Raw genomic sequence first — 14,094 nt, forward strand, 5'->3', positions numbered from 1 at the left:
GGATAAAAAAGGTATTAAAAGTAGTCAAGCCATTTCCCCCATATCAACACCCCACATTCCCCAAGGTCTGGGAGATTAGCCCTTTGCATTATCGTCTTCGAAAGCGTGCCATCATTCTCTTCAAGTTCTTTTGCCGAAAACTCCTTTATACGAACCCTAGCCCTCTTAACGCCGTTCAACAACGCCAAGGTGTTGCCAGTCACAAAGCGTAATTGCCCCTTCCATATTCGAGACGTTTCATTTCGTGACTTTTCATCTAAAATTATGAAGTCGGTTTGCGCTGCAAAGTAGGGATGACGGGCACAGGCACGGGAGTCACCTTGTAAGGCACATGTCCCGTTCCTGAATTACCGTTCACTCCAGACTTTGGAGGCGGGGGCGTCTGTGGTTTGTTCTGGTTAGCCACGGTCGCCCGGATGGCCGCGAGCCGACTAGCATCGACTCCCATGCCTGCGAGGCCCGAGGGGACGCCACCTTGCGATAGCCTGTCAGTGAACATGGCTGATCTCTCTTGGGCTGCCACACGAGCCTTGGCCTGGTCCAGTATCCGCTGTTGCTGAGCCTCAGGGATGACGGTATGGTATCCAGTCAAGCCGGGACTCTGGGTGTGGGTCCCAGTCTGGCTCGAGCCGCTTGGAAACCTGTTCATCTGGCTGGCCATGGTTGGGGTTGGAGCCGAATATCCCTGGTTCTGCGGCACGACAGGCGATGGGCTAAAATTTTGTCGGTTTCCCACTTGAGGGGACATGGTCCTGGCTGGGATCGCACCCGGACTATTCGTGTAGGCGCCGTAGTTTGGGGGCACTGGCGAGGCTGGCTGATGCTGGTAGTTTGGCTGGAAGGTGTACCTAGCATTCGGGGTGCCTTGTTGTGGCATCTGTCCATAATTTGGTCTCTGCTGGGTCGCATACTGTTGCGGCAAGCTTTGATGGCCGTATGGGGTTTGGGCTTTGGCAAGCTGGGTGGCATACTGGTTAGGATAGCCATTGGTACGAGTATACTGGTTCGGCTGTGGCCTTTGCTGGTGAGGAGCTGGCGGCCCCAGGTTGCGAGGCTGCTGGTAGTTGGGGGCTGGTGTAGGGCGGTAATACTGAGGAGGCGGAGGGGGTGCAGCCCGATTCGGCGTGACATACTGGTTCGCCGCCGCCGCCGCATACTGGTTAGGATACGGAACGGCGGAGATACTGGGCGTACGTTGCTGTGGAGGTCTGACGTTGGCTTGTGCCGCTTGGGCAGCCTGCTGTTGCGCTTTGAGTCGGGCCTGCGCGCTCGCCTCGTCTTCATCCATCGTGCCCTTGTATTGGTCGGTGTGAACCATGATCTTGGTGCTGATGAGGAGATCGTCTAGCTGGTCGCCGTTAAGTTTGGCCACTGCGTAGGGTGGAAGCGTCTTGATGATGAGTGCCAATTGAGCCTTGAGCATGTAGTAAGTAGCATGTTCTTCTTCCGAAGGCTGAGGCCCGGCATTGGCCAGCATGTCCCCATTGACAGGGTCGCTGGACTGGCGGTTTTGTGAGTTGGGCAGCGTCAGGTTGCGGATGCGCTGGTAAGAGGCTAGAGTCTCGATTAAATCGCTGACCTCTTCAAGGATTTCGTCGGCCTCCTTGTCCTGCTCGTCGTGCTTGGATCCCATGATGTCTTCTAGGGAGGGATCAATGACTGTCTCATCCCAGTTGTCAATTGCGTCTTGCACCGCTGATTCGTCCACCTCCATTGATTGGGTTTCCTCGACGGGTTCTGCCTCTTGGAGGTCACCATAATATTCTACCTCAATCATTCTCTGGAAGCTCTGCTTGCCGCTGCGCTGCCACCAAATCCGGCCGGCAACGCTGGACGGCACTACTGCAGCGGCATCATCCTTGCACGGTGCAAATGTGGAAAAGGCCCCTCGGAAAAGAGTTTCCATCTCCGACATTTCCAGTTCGGAAAGTGAGGGTTTTCGACCGGCAAGGCTTTGCGCACGTTCATGCTGCTTCGTCTTTGTCTGCCACGAAGGCGTCGCCTGGCTGTAGTCTAGATAGTATCCGGTAGACAGTTTTGTGTTAAAGTACGAATTGCCCCGATACCGGGAGCTGTCGGTCAAGTGGGGATGATAGAAATCCAACCGATTTCCCTTGGCCTGTGTTTTCGGTTGCTTTGGCGGCTGAAGAGGCGGGAGAGGACGCGGCGGAGCAAACAGCTCGCCGAGAGTTTGCGTACGGTCCTGAGGATTGGATGGAACAACTCGGGTGATGGACACGCCCGGCGGGAGGTTAACGTCGGACAAGTCGACATCTTTAGATAGCGGTAGACTAGAAAACAAGCGCCTTTCTTGAGGCGCATAGCCGACAAGCGATAAAACCATTTCGCTCTTCTCCGAGGCAGTATGCGACTCGGCCTCTCCGTTTGCAGGCTCCTGTCGCGTTTTTGGATATGCTTTTTCGCGGCGGACGAGGTCCGAGGCTCTCTCCCAAAATTCGTTGATCTGCGCCGCCCTCTTGATAGTCATAGCTCTCGCACCAGGGTTCGAGGAGGAGGAGTCCATTTCAGACAACGATGATTGAACGGCAGAGGAGATGTCCGCCGCGATGGCATCGAGGGAGGCGTAGACGTCAGCCGTCACCTTGTCGGCAATGGTCTGTTTGATGGGCGGCTCGACCGATTTCTGGCGCTTTGCCTGGGGTTCATCTTGAGAAGCCGGCTCTGGCGCCGGTAGCGGGCGGTCGAGGATGGAGGGGCTGATGTCGAAACTGATGCCGATGGTCAGCCTTGGATGACTATGACTTGAAAACTGGGTGGCTGTTTGCAGGCAGTGGTGAGTAATGGGTGCAATCCGTACCTTCGCAGAGCCTCAAAGAAGGCCTTGACAAGCTCCCTGTTTTTGGCCTTGTCCTCTTGCGGCTCTGGTGTCTTGTCGCTCTGATTGTCGTCCTGGCCGTCGTCAAGAACCTTGTCTACGTCGACATCCATGCCGTCGCCGGTGTCGTCGCCATTGTCGCGCTTTCGCTTGCCCGACGCAACAAGCTGCCCGCTGGCAGGGCTGTCGGGGAGCGAGACGCCATTCGCATCGTCGGGCGTGGGCTGCGCCATTTTGGCTGGATGCCTCGTGTGCGTCGTCGTGGTGCTGGCCGCGCCCCGTCGCGATACGCGGTTGTAGAGGGCTGACTGGTGCTGGTGCGACTCCAAAACCTTTTCATCAAGACCCGGGTAGAGCGTCTGCATCCACCAGACGCAGTGCAATCAAACGCCGCGCCTGCAAATCGCCACGACAGGCAGCCGGAGTCGATGGTGAGCAAATTTCCGCGAATTTCTAGGCGGCTGCACGATGGATTGCCGTTGTTGAGCCTTGCTGAGGAAGAATGTGTCCTGGATCGCCAAGTACTTCCCTGGGCCAGGATCACGCTAACTCTCTCGAGGGAAAAGTCTAAAATTGCCTGCACGTGATTTCCTCGAATTCCCCCCAAGCAAGCGCCGCGCCCCTCCTGTGATGCCTCTGTGTGATGGCCGCTGACCCGCTGCGGCTCCGCTGAAAGAGAGAATCAGAGCTACCCTATGGAGAGATGGCTGCCATTGTGATTTCACTGTGAAACCGATTTATTGCTGCTCGTGTATACCTACATACAATTGAAGCCATCAATATCTCAATAGGTTAGTAGGTGTTACTGCTTCCTAATGCATGGAACTATTTAGTCTCTTACATGCATTGTCTCTTTATTGAATGGATGAATAAACGGTGACATCAATACATGGGCACTCACTAAAAATCCGCCTAGATAAGTTGCATGCGTCAGTAGGGGCAAAGCACCAAGAAGGTATTGGATGAAATATTGAACAGACATTGGTCCTCTGTTCATGGACAGCGCATAGTATCTAGCCTGCTCGCAGAAGGTTTCTGTTTAGCCCAAGATTGTTCTAGTTTACCGCATGGCTCCCGTTTCCCGGCCTTACCATGCCGGCCCAGCCTCATGTCTTTGACGTTCCGATGATCAAAATTGTCAGTGTTCGGCAGTAATGCAGGGTAATGGATCCCATGCGGACTCTACTCTGCTGTACCAACCAAGCTACTTATTTAGTATGGTGCTAGTGATGCATAGGATCTTGCATCTTGATTACTACTACTCCTAGCAGGGAGTTCTTACGTATACGGACGCAGTAGCAATAGATCTGTCTGGCTGTTCCCAAGACAATACCCTACAAGACATCCCGCAATGAATAGCGTGCATACGCACAGCCGCTCACAACATTCTTCAATACGAAATCAACATTCACTTGTCACTCAAAGAGTAGCATCATGCAAGAGTTTAATGGCATCGGATTAAAGCGTAGCAGCAAACTGGAGCTAATAGTATCCATTATATTACATAAATGACGTTGCAGTCTTGATCCATACTCCCCGCAATACTGTATTGCTGCACTCAAAGCTGCCCAAAATAACCAAAACTGGCTTCTGCCAACACACAAGCAGTGCTCATCTTAGATACACCCAATTCCAGCACGTCCTGTTGATTTATTTGGCCTTGGCAAGACCGACGGCGTTCTTGCCGAGATCGTAGACAGAGTAGTAGCGGCGCAAGAAAGCATCGCCAAGAATAACAAGAGGGCCAACGGGGGCGGGGAAATCCATGCCCTGGAAGGAAGAAATGCAGTTACCTTGCATCTCAATGATGTAGTCAGTAGCAGGGAGGCTGTACTTGGAACCGGCCAGGGTGAAGCTGATGTCGGGGAGGGAATCACGCTTGGAGCAGTCGACAGTGTACTGACCGCCGAAGCCCTTCTTGGCACCGATCTGGGCATTGAGGAGCTCGGCAAGGTCAGAGGGAAGAACGTTGAGAGAAGTACCAGTGTCGAGGATGGCACCGGTGTTCTCAAGCTCAGCTTCCTGGTCACCGAAAGAAATGGCATCGAGGTCCACCTCCCAGTAGGCCTTGCGGCGGAGAGGAATGTACTCAATCTTTCCCTCGTAGTGAGACTCATCGACACCACCAAAGACGGCCTCGGAACCCTCATCGCTGCTTCCCAAGTAGAAAGCAAAGACGGGCTCGTCAATAAGCTTCTGCTTGACCATCTGGTAGAAGGGGGGGACGATGCCATTCACGGAAATGGTATCGTAACCAAGGCCAAGAATGCCATCGAAGCGGCCGAAAGCAAAGGCAAGGCCGGGCTCGCTGGTAGCCTCGGCAAAGTCCTGCTTCTCGATCTTGAGGTCACCGATGGTGACGACATCATTGGAGATGAAGCCAGTCAAGCTGCCTGATCCATAGTGGATCTCAAAGTCGGATCCATTCTGCTTGTACGTCTTTGAGGAGGACGAATCGTACGTGGAGTGCAGGAAGCAGGCAATGCTGTTGCACGACTGGGAGGGAACCCAAAGGTTGGAGCTTCCAGTGTCAAGGACCACCTTGAAGGTCTGAGGGGGAGTACCGATGGTAATCTCGGAGAAGTCTAGCCGACGCGAGTTAGCAAACGCAGACTCTATTTGGGGAAATTTGTCGCGGTGTGCATGTTGACTTACATTGGGCATTCATGAAGTTGGTGACGGGCACTGGGTGACCGCCCTGGACCTTGGGCACCTTGTCATTGAACATGACATCGGCACGGCTAGTAGGGCGGATGCCCATGTACTTCTGGCCGAGCTGCTGGACCTGGGACTCGATGGTTGAACCCTCCTAATGAAAAGCGAAATGTCAGTCGGCGCTCATGCTCGTGCTTGGGCCAGTTCACTGCGAGTTGGGTCTGTCATACCAGCTGCTGCTCGAGGGAAACCTTCTGCAGCTTCATCTTGTGGACGCCAGCTTGGGCGGAGCCAACAAGCGCCGCGGCGGCAATCAAAGCGCTCTTCATATTGGGCGACGCTTAGAGATTGATGATGTGGTTTGGGAGATGGGATGGGATGGATGGAGGATGGATGAAAGATTGATTGCTGCCAGAGGAGAGAAAGGATGACGAAGCTGCCTTTGTAGTGGCAGTAGCGGGCATTAGATAAGAGGGTGGCAGGCAGCTTAGTACTGGACCAGCTGGCCAGCGTGCTTCAGGTACCAAGGTAGCATTGGTGGCTGCGATAATCGAGAGGTCACTGGACTTGGGCTAATCAAAACAGGGCGGGCTTCTGGCCTCGTGCCACCGTTTGCGTGCTGGCCGCGCCTATTGGTGCCTGTGCTGACGACCCGATGACGCACAAGCTCCCTGCAAGGGGCGCTACCAGACGGCCGCGGAAGTTCCCTTGCACCTTAAAAGGCTGGTGGAGGTACATTGGCTTTACCCCAACTTTGTCCAGGGCCGAGCCTAACTGGCTGATGGGGCAACCGAGATCAACAAACGGTGGTCGCTGCCTCAGGCCGCGCTAGCTTCAATGCAATATTGAAGGTATTACTGCCAGTGCTACGGGATGAGGTACCGTTTACCAGCGTCTCAGGCTTGTGAAGTATTGCTTCTCATGTTCTGCTACTTGGTCCTGATCGGGACGAGCCAAGGAGCTTGCTACTCACGGGCGCTATGAATCCCTTTTCCTGCGCTGGCTTTGCTTAGAAACTGTATCAGAAGTCGTCTCCATCGGGTACATGTTCCTATCTACAGTAGTGAGTTTCGACTGCAAAGTGTAAAGCAGCCCTGCGAATGAGTAAAATTGCATGGACGGAATTGGAAGTTAACTCTGTGCTACTACAGAGTTTTGGCTATTGTACAGGTACTACCTGTGGCGGTCAAATAATTTTGTACCAGACTCGGATTCTTGTCCCTTACATCCAGTACCTGCGTCATGACTCACCAAGGCGCCAAACAATAGGCAGGTGCGCAGTCAAAGCAAAATATTATTGTTCACAGTGGCTCGAGTACGTGTACATCTACCGACCGTGAATATTTGTTAGATCAAATTCTATATGCGGCATTAAGGGCGTAAAGGAAAACCACCGTGAGCGCATCTGCGACGTATTTGGTGTTTCAGACGTATGAGTAAGGCTCCCGTGTATATGGCAAGGGTTACGAGTGTGGCAAAACTGTGCTCACCGCACCCATGCAGTAACGGCAGAATCAAGCAAGACACTTCTGTTTCTGCAAATGTCACCGGTCATTTGTGCATGTACGAGTATGCATCATCAAAAGTCTGGCCTGGAAAGCAGAACTGAAGTAAAAGATGTGGTTAAAAAAACTCATAGCTTTACTTGATGTCTGTATGGCTTCATCATGATTGGCGGCCTCCTTCATGGCAATGGCCCAAGCGTGTATAATGATTGGGGAATCTTGTTTTTCACATGGGTACTTTGACTTAAATACCTAAAATGCAGCAGCATCTGCTCAGTATCTAACCGGTAGCTTGAATCATCAGATTTCGCATTGTTGATGTGTCTGGGGGGTTGCTCGCCAATATTGTAATGCTCATATGAATGACTATTCTCCATGTTAGAATGGCTACAAGTTGATTCAATCTTACGTGCGGACTCAAATATGTCAGGCGCTAAGTAAATAATATTGGCATACTTATAATCCGTCAGAGTGATGCGAGCGCAAATTGACATCGATATGTACAATATTCGGCGTACTATCAGCCAAGCCTCACTAAATTGTAACCTAAAACAACATTGCTTGTTTCAATAGACCTATCGTATTAGAGGATCCGAATATAATTAAGCCACCTCCGCTGTTTGTTTAATTAACACCCGTCTGTTTACTAAGGAGCTGCCTTGAGAATATATACGTGTTAAAGACCTCACCAATCAGTACCACTGTGAGAGCAATTGTCGTCGGTACGCGTTCTAGAAAGGATAGTATGGCAGCTTGAGCTAGCTATTCTATCACGATTTCACCATGTACGAGTAGATATATCATATTCTCATACCAGCTGGGACTCTCCGACCTAAAGATCATGCTTTCCTACGGCTGTCTGGGGGCAGTGAGTAGTGCACTTAGTATAGATTTAAGAATGAGAGCCACCGCAGTTCTGTAATATAAATAATATCTTCCTGTTCAACATCAAAGAAATAACAGACACGATGTAGATGAACAATAATCATATGTATGATATTGTCGTAGGGAGCTGTTTCGATTACGACTTGGCCCTAGCCCATCACGAGTTGCGGCTCGGTTCATGCCATGTGAACTATGCTGTACATTTCCCTTTTACACCATGAAGTTTATTCTCTCAGTTGGAGATTTGAGTTAGGCATCTTGCCAATATAGTCCCAAGACTCAATTTGTATGGACTTTCAGAGGTGCGAATATCATGGTTGACTTCAAACGGGTGGCCACTCTCAGATATATAAGACAGCGTAACTTGTAATGTCATCTACTTCTTCGGGTATTGTAGTAAATTACTCTCCAATTACTGGTAATGACAGAGTCCCTGAGGTTTAAGCCACCTCCCTGTTTAGCCCGTCTTGGTGATATCTTGCAAAGTACGTACGTGGATTTTGTCCGCAGAAAAGGAGTTGTGGTGGTTTTAGAGCTATCCAACATATGTACTTCAACAAATCCGCACGGAGTGCATAGAACGCCGAATGCCTTTGTATACTAGGTATTTACGTGAAAGAAACGTTGACTCTCCAGGTGGCCAATGCGAGAATGGCTCAGGCCAGGAGCTGCCGAGTTTGCCCGGGCAATGGCCAAGGCTCCATCCTTCACCGATGGCAGATGCCAATAATTCACGGAACGCCCGGGATTTATCACGGAAAATGGAGTATTCCCATGGGCTGGGAAACATCGGCACTACAAAGCAGTGCTACTTGTGCTAGTACGAGCCTCGGACGGCATCACATCTTGCCAACTACCTGGTCGACCCCGTAACTGTCATCGGTTTAGGATGCCGCCCGGACACCGAGCTGAAGGGCAAGCCCTACCTGTACACATGATGGTTCATGTAAGCATTGATGTCTTTGATGATGAGGCAAATGGGTGGCGCTCGGAACACGCGAGTTGTGATGCCACGCGTAAAAGTCCCCGAGGCATTCTGCCGGAGAACAAAGCCCCGGCAGCTTATTCACAACCATCTGCTACTATTAATCGCTCAAGTTCGTCTTTGAGAGTTCCCGCGTAGGTACATGTTAAACTTGCGCTGTATGGGGCGCAGAAAACAGGTTTTTCTGCTGCATTGATTCAAGCTACAAGTGTCACCACCTATCTTAGCACTCTCCATCCGAGACATACGTGTATGATACAGGCACTCCATATCAGTTCTACTTGCCTATGCACGGCACAAACCAGAATGCGGTGAGAGGTGAGATTGTGGCTTCATCGAGCAAAATGCCGTGGATAGGATCCTTGTGGCCGTGCCAACCTGGGGATAGAGGACCCGCAGCTCTGCTTTCTGTTAGCAAAGGACGATTTCCCGGCACAAATGCGAAGGTCCAGATCGTTCGAGAAGACGATGAGTAAGGAGGCCGGATAACAAGGAAGAAAAAGGAAGACAAAAAAAAAAAAAAAAAAAAAAAAAAGAATGCGCAAAACAGGGAACAGGGCATTGACTCTTTGATGATACCCAGACTACTAGCGGAGACAGACACGTGTTGGACGCTGGAGCAAAGGATGAAGCATCGGCCTCCAATCATTCGGGACAAACATCTCGATCGCTGCCTCGCCACGGTGATGTGCAGCGGGATTCTGCAAATCAGGCACGGATAGACGATGACATGAAGCGGCCAAGGAACACATCGTCGTCGCAAGTTGGCACAAAGGAGGGTCACTCTGTCTCAGTTTTGCGACCATCACGACGCCAATTCCGACGTGGCTGCGGCAGGATGAACCAAGTGGCACTTGTCACATGTACTCGCCGAGTTATGCAGGCTTGCACACGCCGGGATCAGCGAGGATTATGGCCTTTGTGTGACGTGGATAAAATAATACACGACATGAAACACACTGCTCTCCTGTTATTATGGAGCCAACGGGACTCTGCCAGTTCCCTTTTCGCTAGGCGGAACGCGAATTTGTGGCCTTGGTCGCACGACGACGCATCAGCAGCCGACTCTGTGCCTTTAATATCAACCATGCATCCAGGCAAATCCCTGTCGAGACCAAGCGGCCGTTGGAGAGGCCGGGCTGTGCGCGATAACGGGCCGCCATTTCCTCATTCGCTCTGCTTCGCGTCTCGACATGACACAGCGTCATGGCCGTGTCTTCCGGATCACACTCGAGCGCGGCTACAAACCCGGAAAGTTTAGGCACGACGGACGAGCTTGGTAACAGGTACAGGCACTGTTACGATGCGGTGCGATGCGATGCTCGGGCCCGTGATCGTTATTATTGGAATGTCTGATGGAGGGTCGCATTGAGTGGACGAGCTTTTGATTGAGGTGGAGTTGGGAAATGGGACGGAACGCCACTCGGACGCTGTCTGCAGGAGCTTGGGAATGTATTCGCGACACCGATAGCTTGTTCAATTCAGGGACGCAGTTAGGGCTCGTGCGCACGTTTTGGCGCCGAGGATTAACAAAGCGCAGACACAGCCCCCGTATCCGCTACCTCGAGCGCTCTGAAGCTCCACGCGTCCCCTTGTTCCCCAGCCAGTAGCGCAGCGGTTCCTGAAGTTTTTTTTCCTCCCTCTGGCAGTACCTGCGCTGCGTCTTTGGGCGCCACCGCGACAGGTTCGGGCCTTGCAAGCCTAGCCTGGGATTGGCCTAGCGGGCGGGTGTGGACGCGCTGGCCAGCCCAATAGGCCTGCTGCATTCCAGCATGGCGGCTGGGATTGGCTGGGCGATGCAAACGGACAGGGGTTGACAGCCAAGCACAAGACTTTTAGCCAGGGGGCTGGCGGTCCAGGAACGAGCATCACAGCCAGCTGTTTTTGATGCATGTACCCAGCGGTACTCGCATGGACGACATGTACCGTGCACGGCTGCGCTGGCGGTGGCAGTACCTGCAAGAAATAGGTACGGGTACCTCGCCTGGAGCTGCTGTCATCCATGCTTTCGATCTTCCCCCCTACATTTTAGCAGCAGTCTGTAGTTTTACCTCCATATCGATGAATGGATTGAAGGCGACAATATTGGATACATTGCTGGATATCGCTACCTGTGGGAGCGTATTAGCTTGCTGCCATGATATTCTCGAATACTACTATAGCTGTTAGAGGTCAGTTGAACAAAGGCATCCACGGATCAATATCAATATATTCGTACACAGAGCTCATGCGTGCCATCCGTCCAAGCAAGGTACCGGCGTGACGAGCATGTACAAGTACACGTACGCGCACCGGTACCTCGCCGTCGCTGCAGCTCTTCGTATCCCAACCCGGTACCTGACGGCGTGCAGCGACCTGCATTAGCACCAAGCAGCTTCCTTCATTGGCCACACCCGCACCAGCCAGCACACTAATTTCCCCTTAACCACACCAACTGGCTTAATCCCAGCTCCCTGATCCGGCAGTACAGTACGTACCTCTGCTCTCTTGCTGCCTTTGCCTATCCACCCCCCGTCCTGCCTGTCGACCGCCCCCCCAAATCTGTTGTTTCTCCTTCTCGTCTCCTCTCCCTTTCAACAAAACAAGTCACGCCTTCAGGACGCTCGTTCCAGTCCCTCCTTCTTCCGACGACACCGATTCCCTACAGCGTTTCTCAAAGCCCATCGGGTCCAAGGAATCAGATGCTGTCGGCCTTTGCTCTGGCATCTTGAGAAAAGCTCACTTTCCATCAGACCGGCGTCTGTCGAGTCCCTCGTTCAGCAATCCAGGCCTCGCTCGCCGCTATTCGCAACCGAAGCAGGCCCATCGAATTTTAGACCAAAACCTCACTTCTTAGAGTACGCAGAATCGCCCAGCAAAGGCAACAGCGACGCCTCATCGAATAACTCGTTTCTCTTGCCGAAAAGCTCGTCTCGTCTCTTTTCTTCGTTCATTGACAAAACTCCCCGGCGGAGCCAGCTTGATATTTAATCGTTCATTTTCTTTGCTTGTTTCAAGCCAACGTTCAAGCCACAGCCTCGACTTTATAGGCCTCTTTTGTTTTCACTCGAATCGACGATTTTTTCAACGCCTTTTTTTCTCCTTCATACGCTCGCTATATCAATATGAAATCGTCAACACTTGTTTCCGGCGCCTTCGTGGTCGCAGCCCAGGTGTACACGGCGCTTGCCGGAACTGCCGTGAGAGGATCTCACGATATTACTCATGTCATTCGAGGCAACCTCCAGTTGCCATCAGCACCGCCTGTGCCAAATGCCGTTCGATCACAGGGCTGCTGGAGCTCCAAGGGTAATATGACGCAAGCCACCGCCGTCGTGAGCACGAAAGTTTCATCCGGATCATGCACCGGTTATTGCTCAACAAATAAATTCCCTGTTGCCGCCCTGCAAGGCGATGAATGTTTCTGCGGATTCGCCTATCCTCCCGATGGCGATCAGGTCGAAGATACCAAATGCGCTTTCCCTTGCCCAGCCTATCCCCAGGAGGCTTGTGGCCAAATCGGACATCCAGGATTCTTTTCCGTTTTCAACACCGGTGTCAACATCAACCCTCCTTACTACGAGCCCCCCTCGTCATCAACATCTTCTTCTTCATCATCTTCTACTTCCACGACATCGTCTGGCTCTGAGAAGTCCTCGTCCGCAGCATCTCCTTCGGGCCCTGCCAGCCAGTCTGCGGAAGCCACCCCCACAGATGCACCGTCCGATAACAAGAAGAAGACCAACGTTGCTGGCATCGCTGCCGGCACTGTCGTCGGTGTTGTCGTCCTGGGTGGTCTTCTCGGAGCTGCCTTCTTCACCATGAGGCGGAGACGGAATGCCGAAATCGAAGAGGAGCATCGCCGGAATGCCGCCGTCAATGCCTTCATTAACGGCTCCAAGCCGCCCTCCACTAGCGGCAGCATTTCCATGACCGACTCTCGTCTCGACCCCATCATGGCCCACCGCAGGCTTAGTGACGGCAGTATTGCGGATAATGAGGATTACTCTCGCCGCATCTTGAGGGTATGTAGTTGCCTCGCTAGTGGCTCGTTTATAAGAATCTTGATCTGATTAGCTAACCGTCTTCTAGGTCACCAACGCATGAGCAAATGGCCATATATCCACTTAACGACAAGCGAATTTGCCTATACTCAACTTACAAACATCTCCTTCAATCATGGGCATTTACGGCGTTATCGGGATGGTAGCTCATGTCCATTTGGTTGACTCCCGGGCCAGATGGCCGAGCGGCGTTTTGACTTCTTTTCTTTTTTCTCTCTTATTTCTGGCGTAGGGATAGACTTTTTGATACGGAGGGAAATGAATGAGTTTGGCCATCTTCAACATCATACCCCGGCTTCCCTACGCCGTCCACTCCTTACGTGTCCGATTGAACCTTACAATTTAATTTTGGCGATTAGAGAGCGAGGAATGCAGCGGCATTGGCTCCTCATCTTCACAACCCTTTTACGAAGCAAAAGGGTGCCGCAAGGCTATCTGACTGACACGCTTTGTGTATTCAGCCTGGCGTGTTATTTTTTCATTTTTTTTTATTTGCAATTCCCATTTCCAGGAACCTCCTGTGTATAAACCTGTTGGCGTGGGGAAAAGGCATTGACCGAGCTGTTGGCACGATCCACGCTTCGGGTGTATGTATGAAAGGGATAAAGGCCAGGGGGCGCGTGCGGGTGTGAGAGACACGGGGCTAGAAGAAGATAAAATATGGTTGCTACCTGTGTTGTTTACTTCCTATTTCTTTTCGGACGTGGGCGATGGATCTTGGGCGGAATTGTGTATGTAGGGATTGCGCATAGTAACCAAGCACGTCATGTCAAAAACAAAACAAAAAAAAAAGATCCACATCCAGATTGCGAGTGCTATTGATTTCCTTTGTTCAAGAAGAGAGCTGAGGAAGACCACTTTCCAGTGAAAACAATGTCTTTCATCATTTCCTTTCATCTTGTTGCTGGCCTCTGTGATTTTGAGGACATCTCTGGGACTTTGTGCTTTCTGCTATGCTGGCGTTGTGGTAATCATTAAGTCTGTTGGCGCATTGTTGTTCCCTAGTTGTACTATATCTTTTTATTATGATGCATTTTATATAGTCTATACTCAGCCTACGATTCAGTATTTAGGTCACGGTGTTGGTACATATTCAACTCTCGTCTCTTTGATGAGTGGTGTTCATCGGTCTGTCCCCTAGCGATGATGGAAAAAGGGTTGTCAGTAAATGTCTGAGTAGATGGA

At 51.6% G+C, this 14,094-nt stretch overlaps 3 protein-coding genes across 3 annotated transcripts; 1 reads left to right on the forward strand and 2 right to left on the reverse strand.

The window, feature by feature from the left end:
* Positions 1-262: 262 nt before the first annotated feature.
* On the reverse strand, positions 263-3,069 carry T069G_02988 (uncharacterized protein; the record flags this gene model as incomplete). Its single annotated transcript, XM_056170198.1, has 4 exons — positions 263-691; positions 737-848; positions 912-2,729; positions 2,819-3,069. The coding sequence occupies 4 exons, from the start codon at positions 3,067-3,069 to the stop codon at positions 263-265; spliced, it is 2,610 nt and encodes an 869-aa protein (XP_056031090.1).
* A 1,417-nt stretch (positions 3,070-4,486) lies between these two features.
* On the reverse strand, positions 4,487-5,820 carry T069G_02989 (eukaryotic aspartyl protease domain-containing protein; the record flags this gene model as incomplete). Its single annotated transcript, XM_056170199.1, has 3 exons — positions 4,487-5,421; positions 5,492-5,645; positions 5,722-5,820. The coding sequence occupies 3 exons, from the start codon at positions 5,818-5,820 to the stop codon at positions 4,487-4,489; spliced, it is 1,188 nt and encodes a 395-aa protein (XP_056031091.1).
* A 6,150-nt stretch (positions 5,821-11,970) lies between these two features.
* On the forward strand, positions 11,971-12,952 carry T069G_02990 (WSC domain-containing protein; the record flags this gene model as incomplete). Its single annotated transcript, XM_056170200.1, has 2 exons — positions 11,971-12,870; positions 12,938-12,952. 2 exons carry the CDS (start codon positions 11,971-11,973, stop codon positions 12,950-12,952), a joined length of 915 nt encoding a protein of 304 aa, XP_056031092.1.
* Positions 12,953-14,094: the final 1,142 nt, after the last annotated feature.

Source organism: Trichoderma breve, chromosome 2 (assembly GCF_028502605.1).
Source record: "Trichoderma breve strain T069 chromosome 2, whole genome shotgun sequence".
Classification (NCBI taxonomy): Eukaryota; Fungi; Ascomycota; class Sordariomycetes; order Hypocreales; family Hypocreaceae; genus Trichoderma; species Trichoderma breve.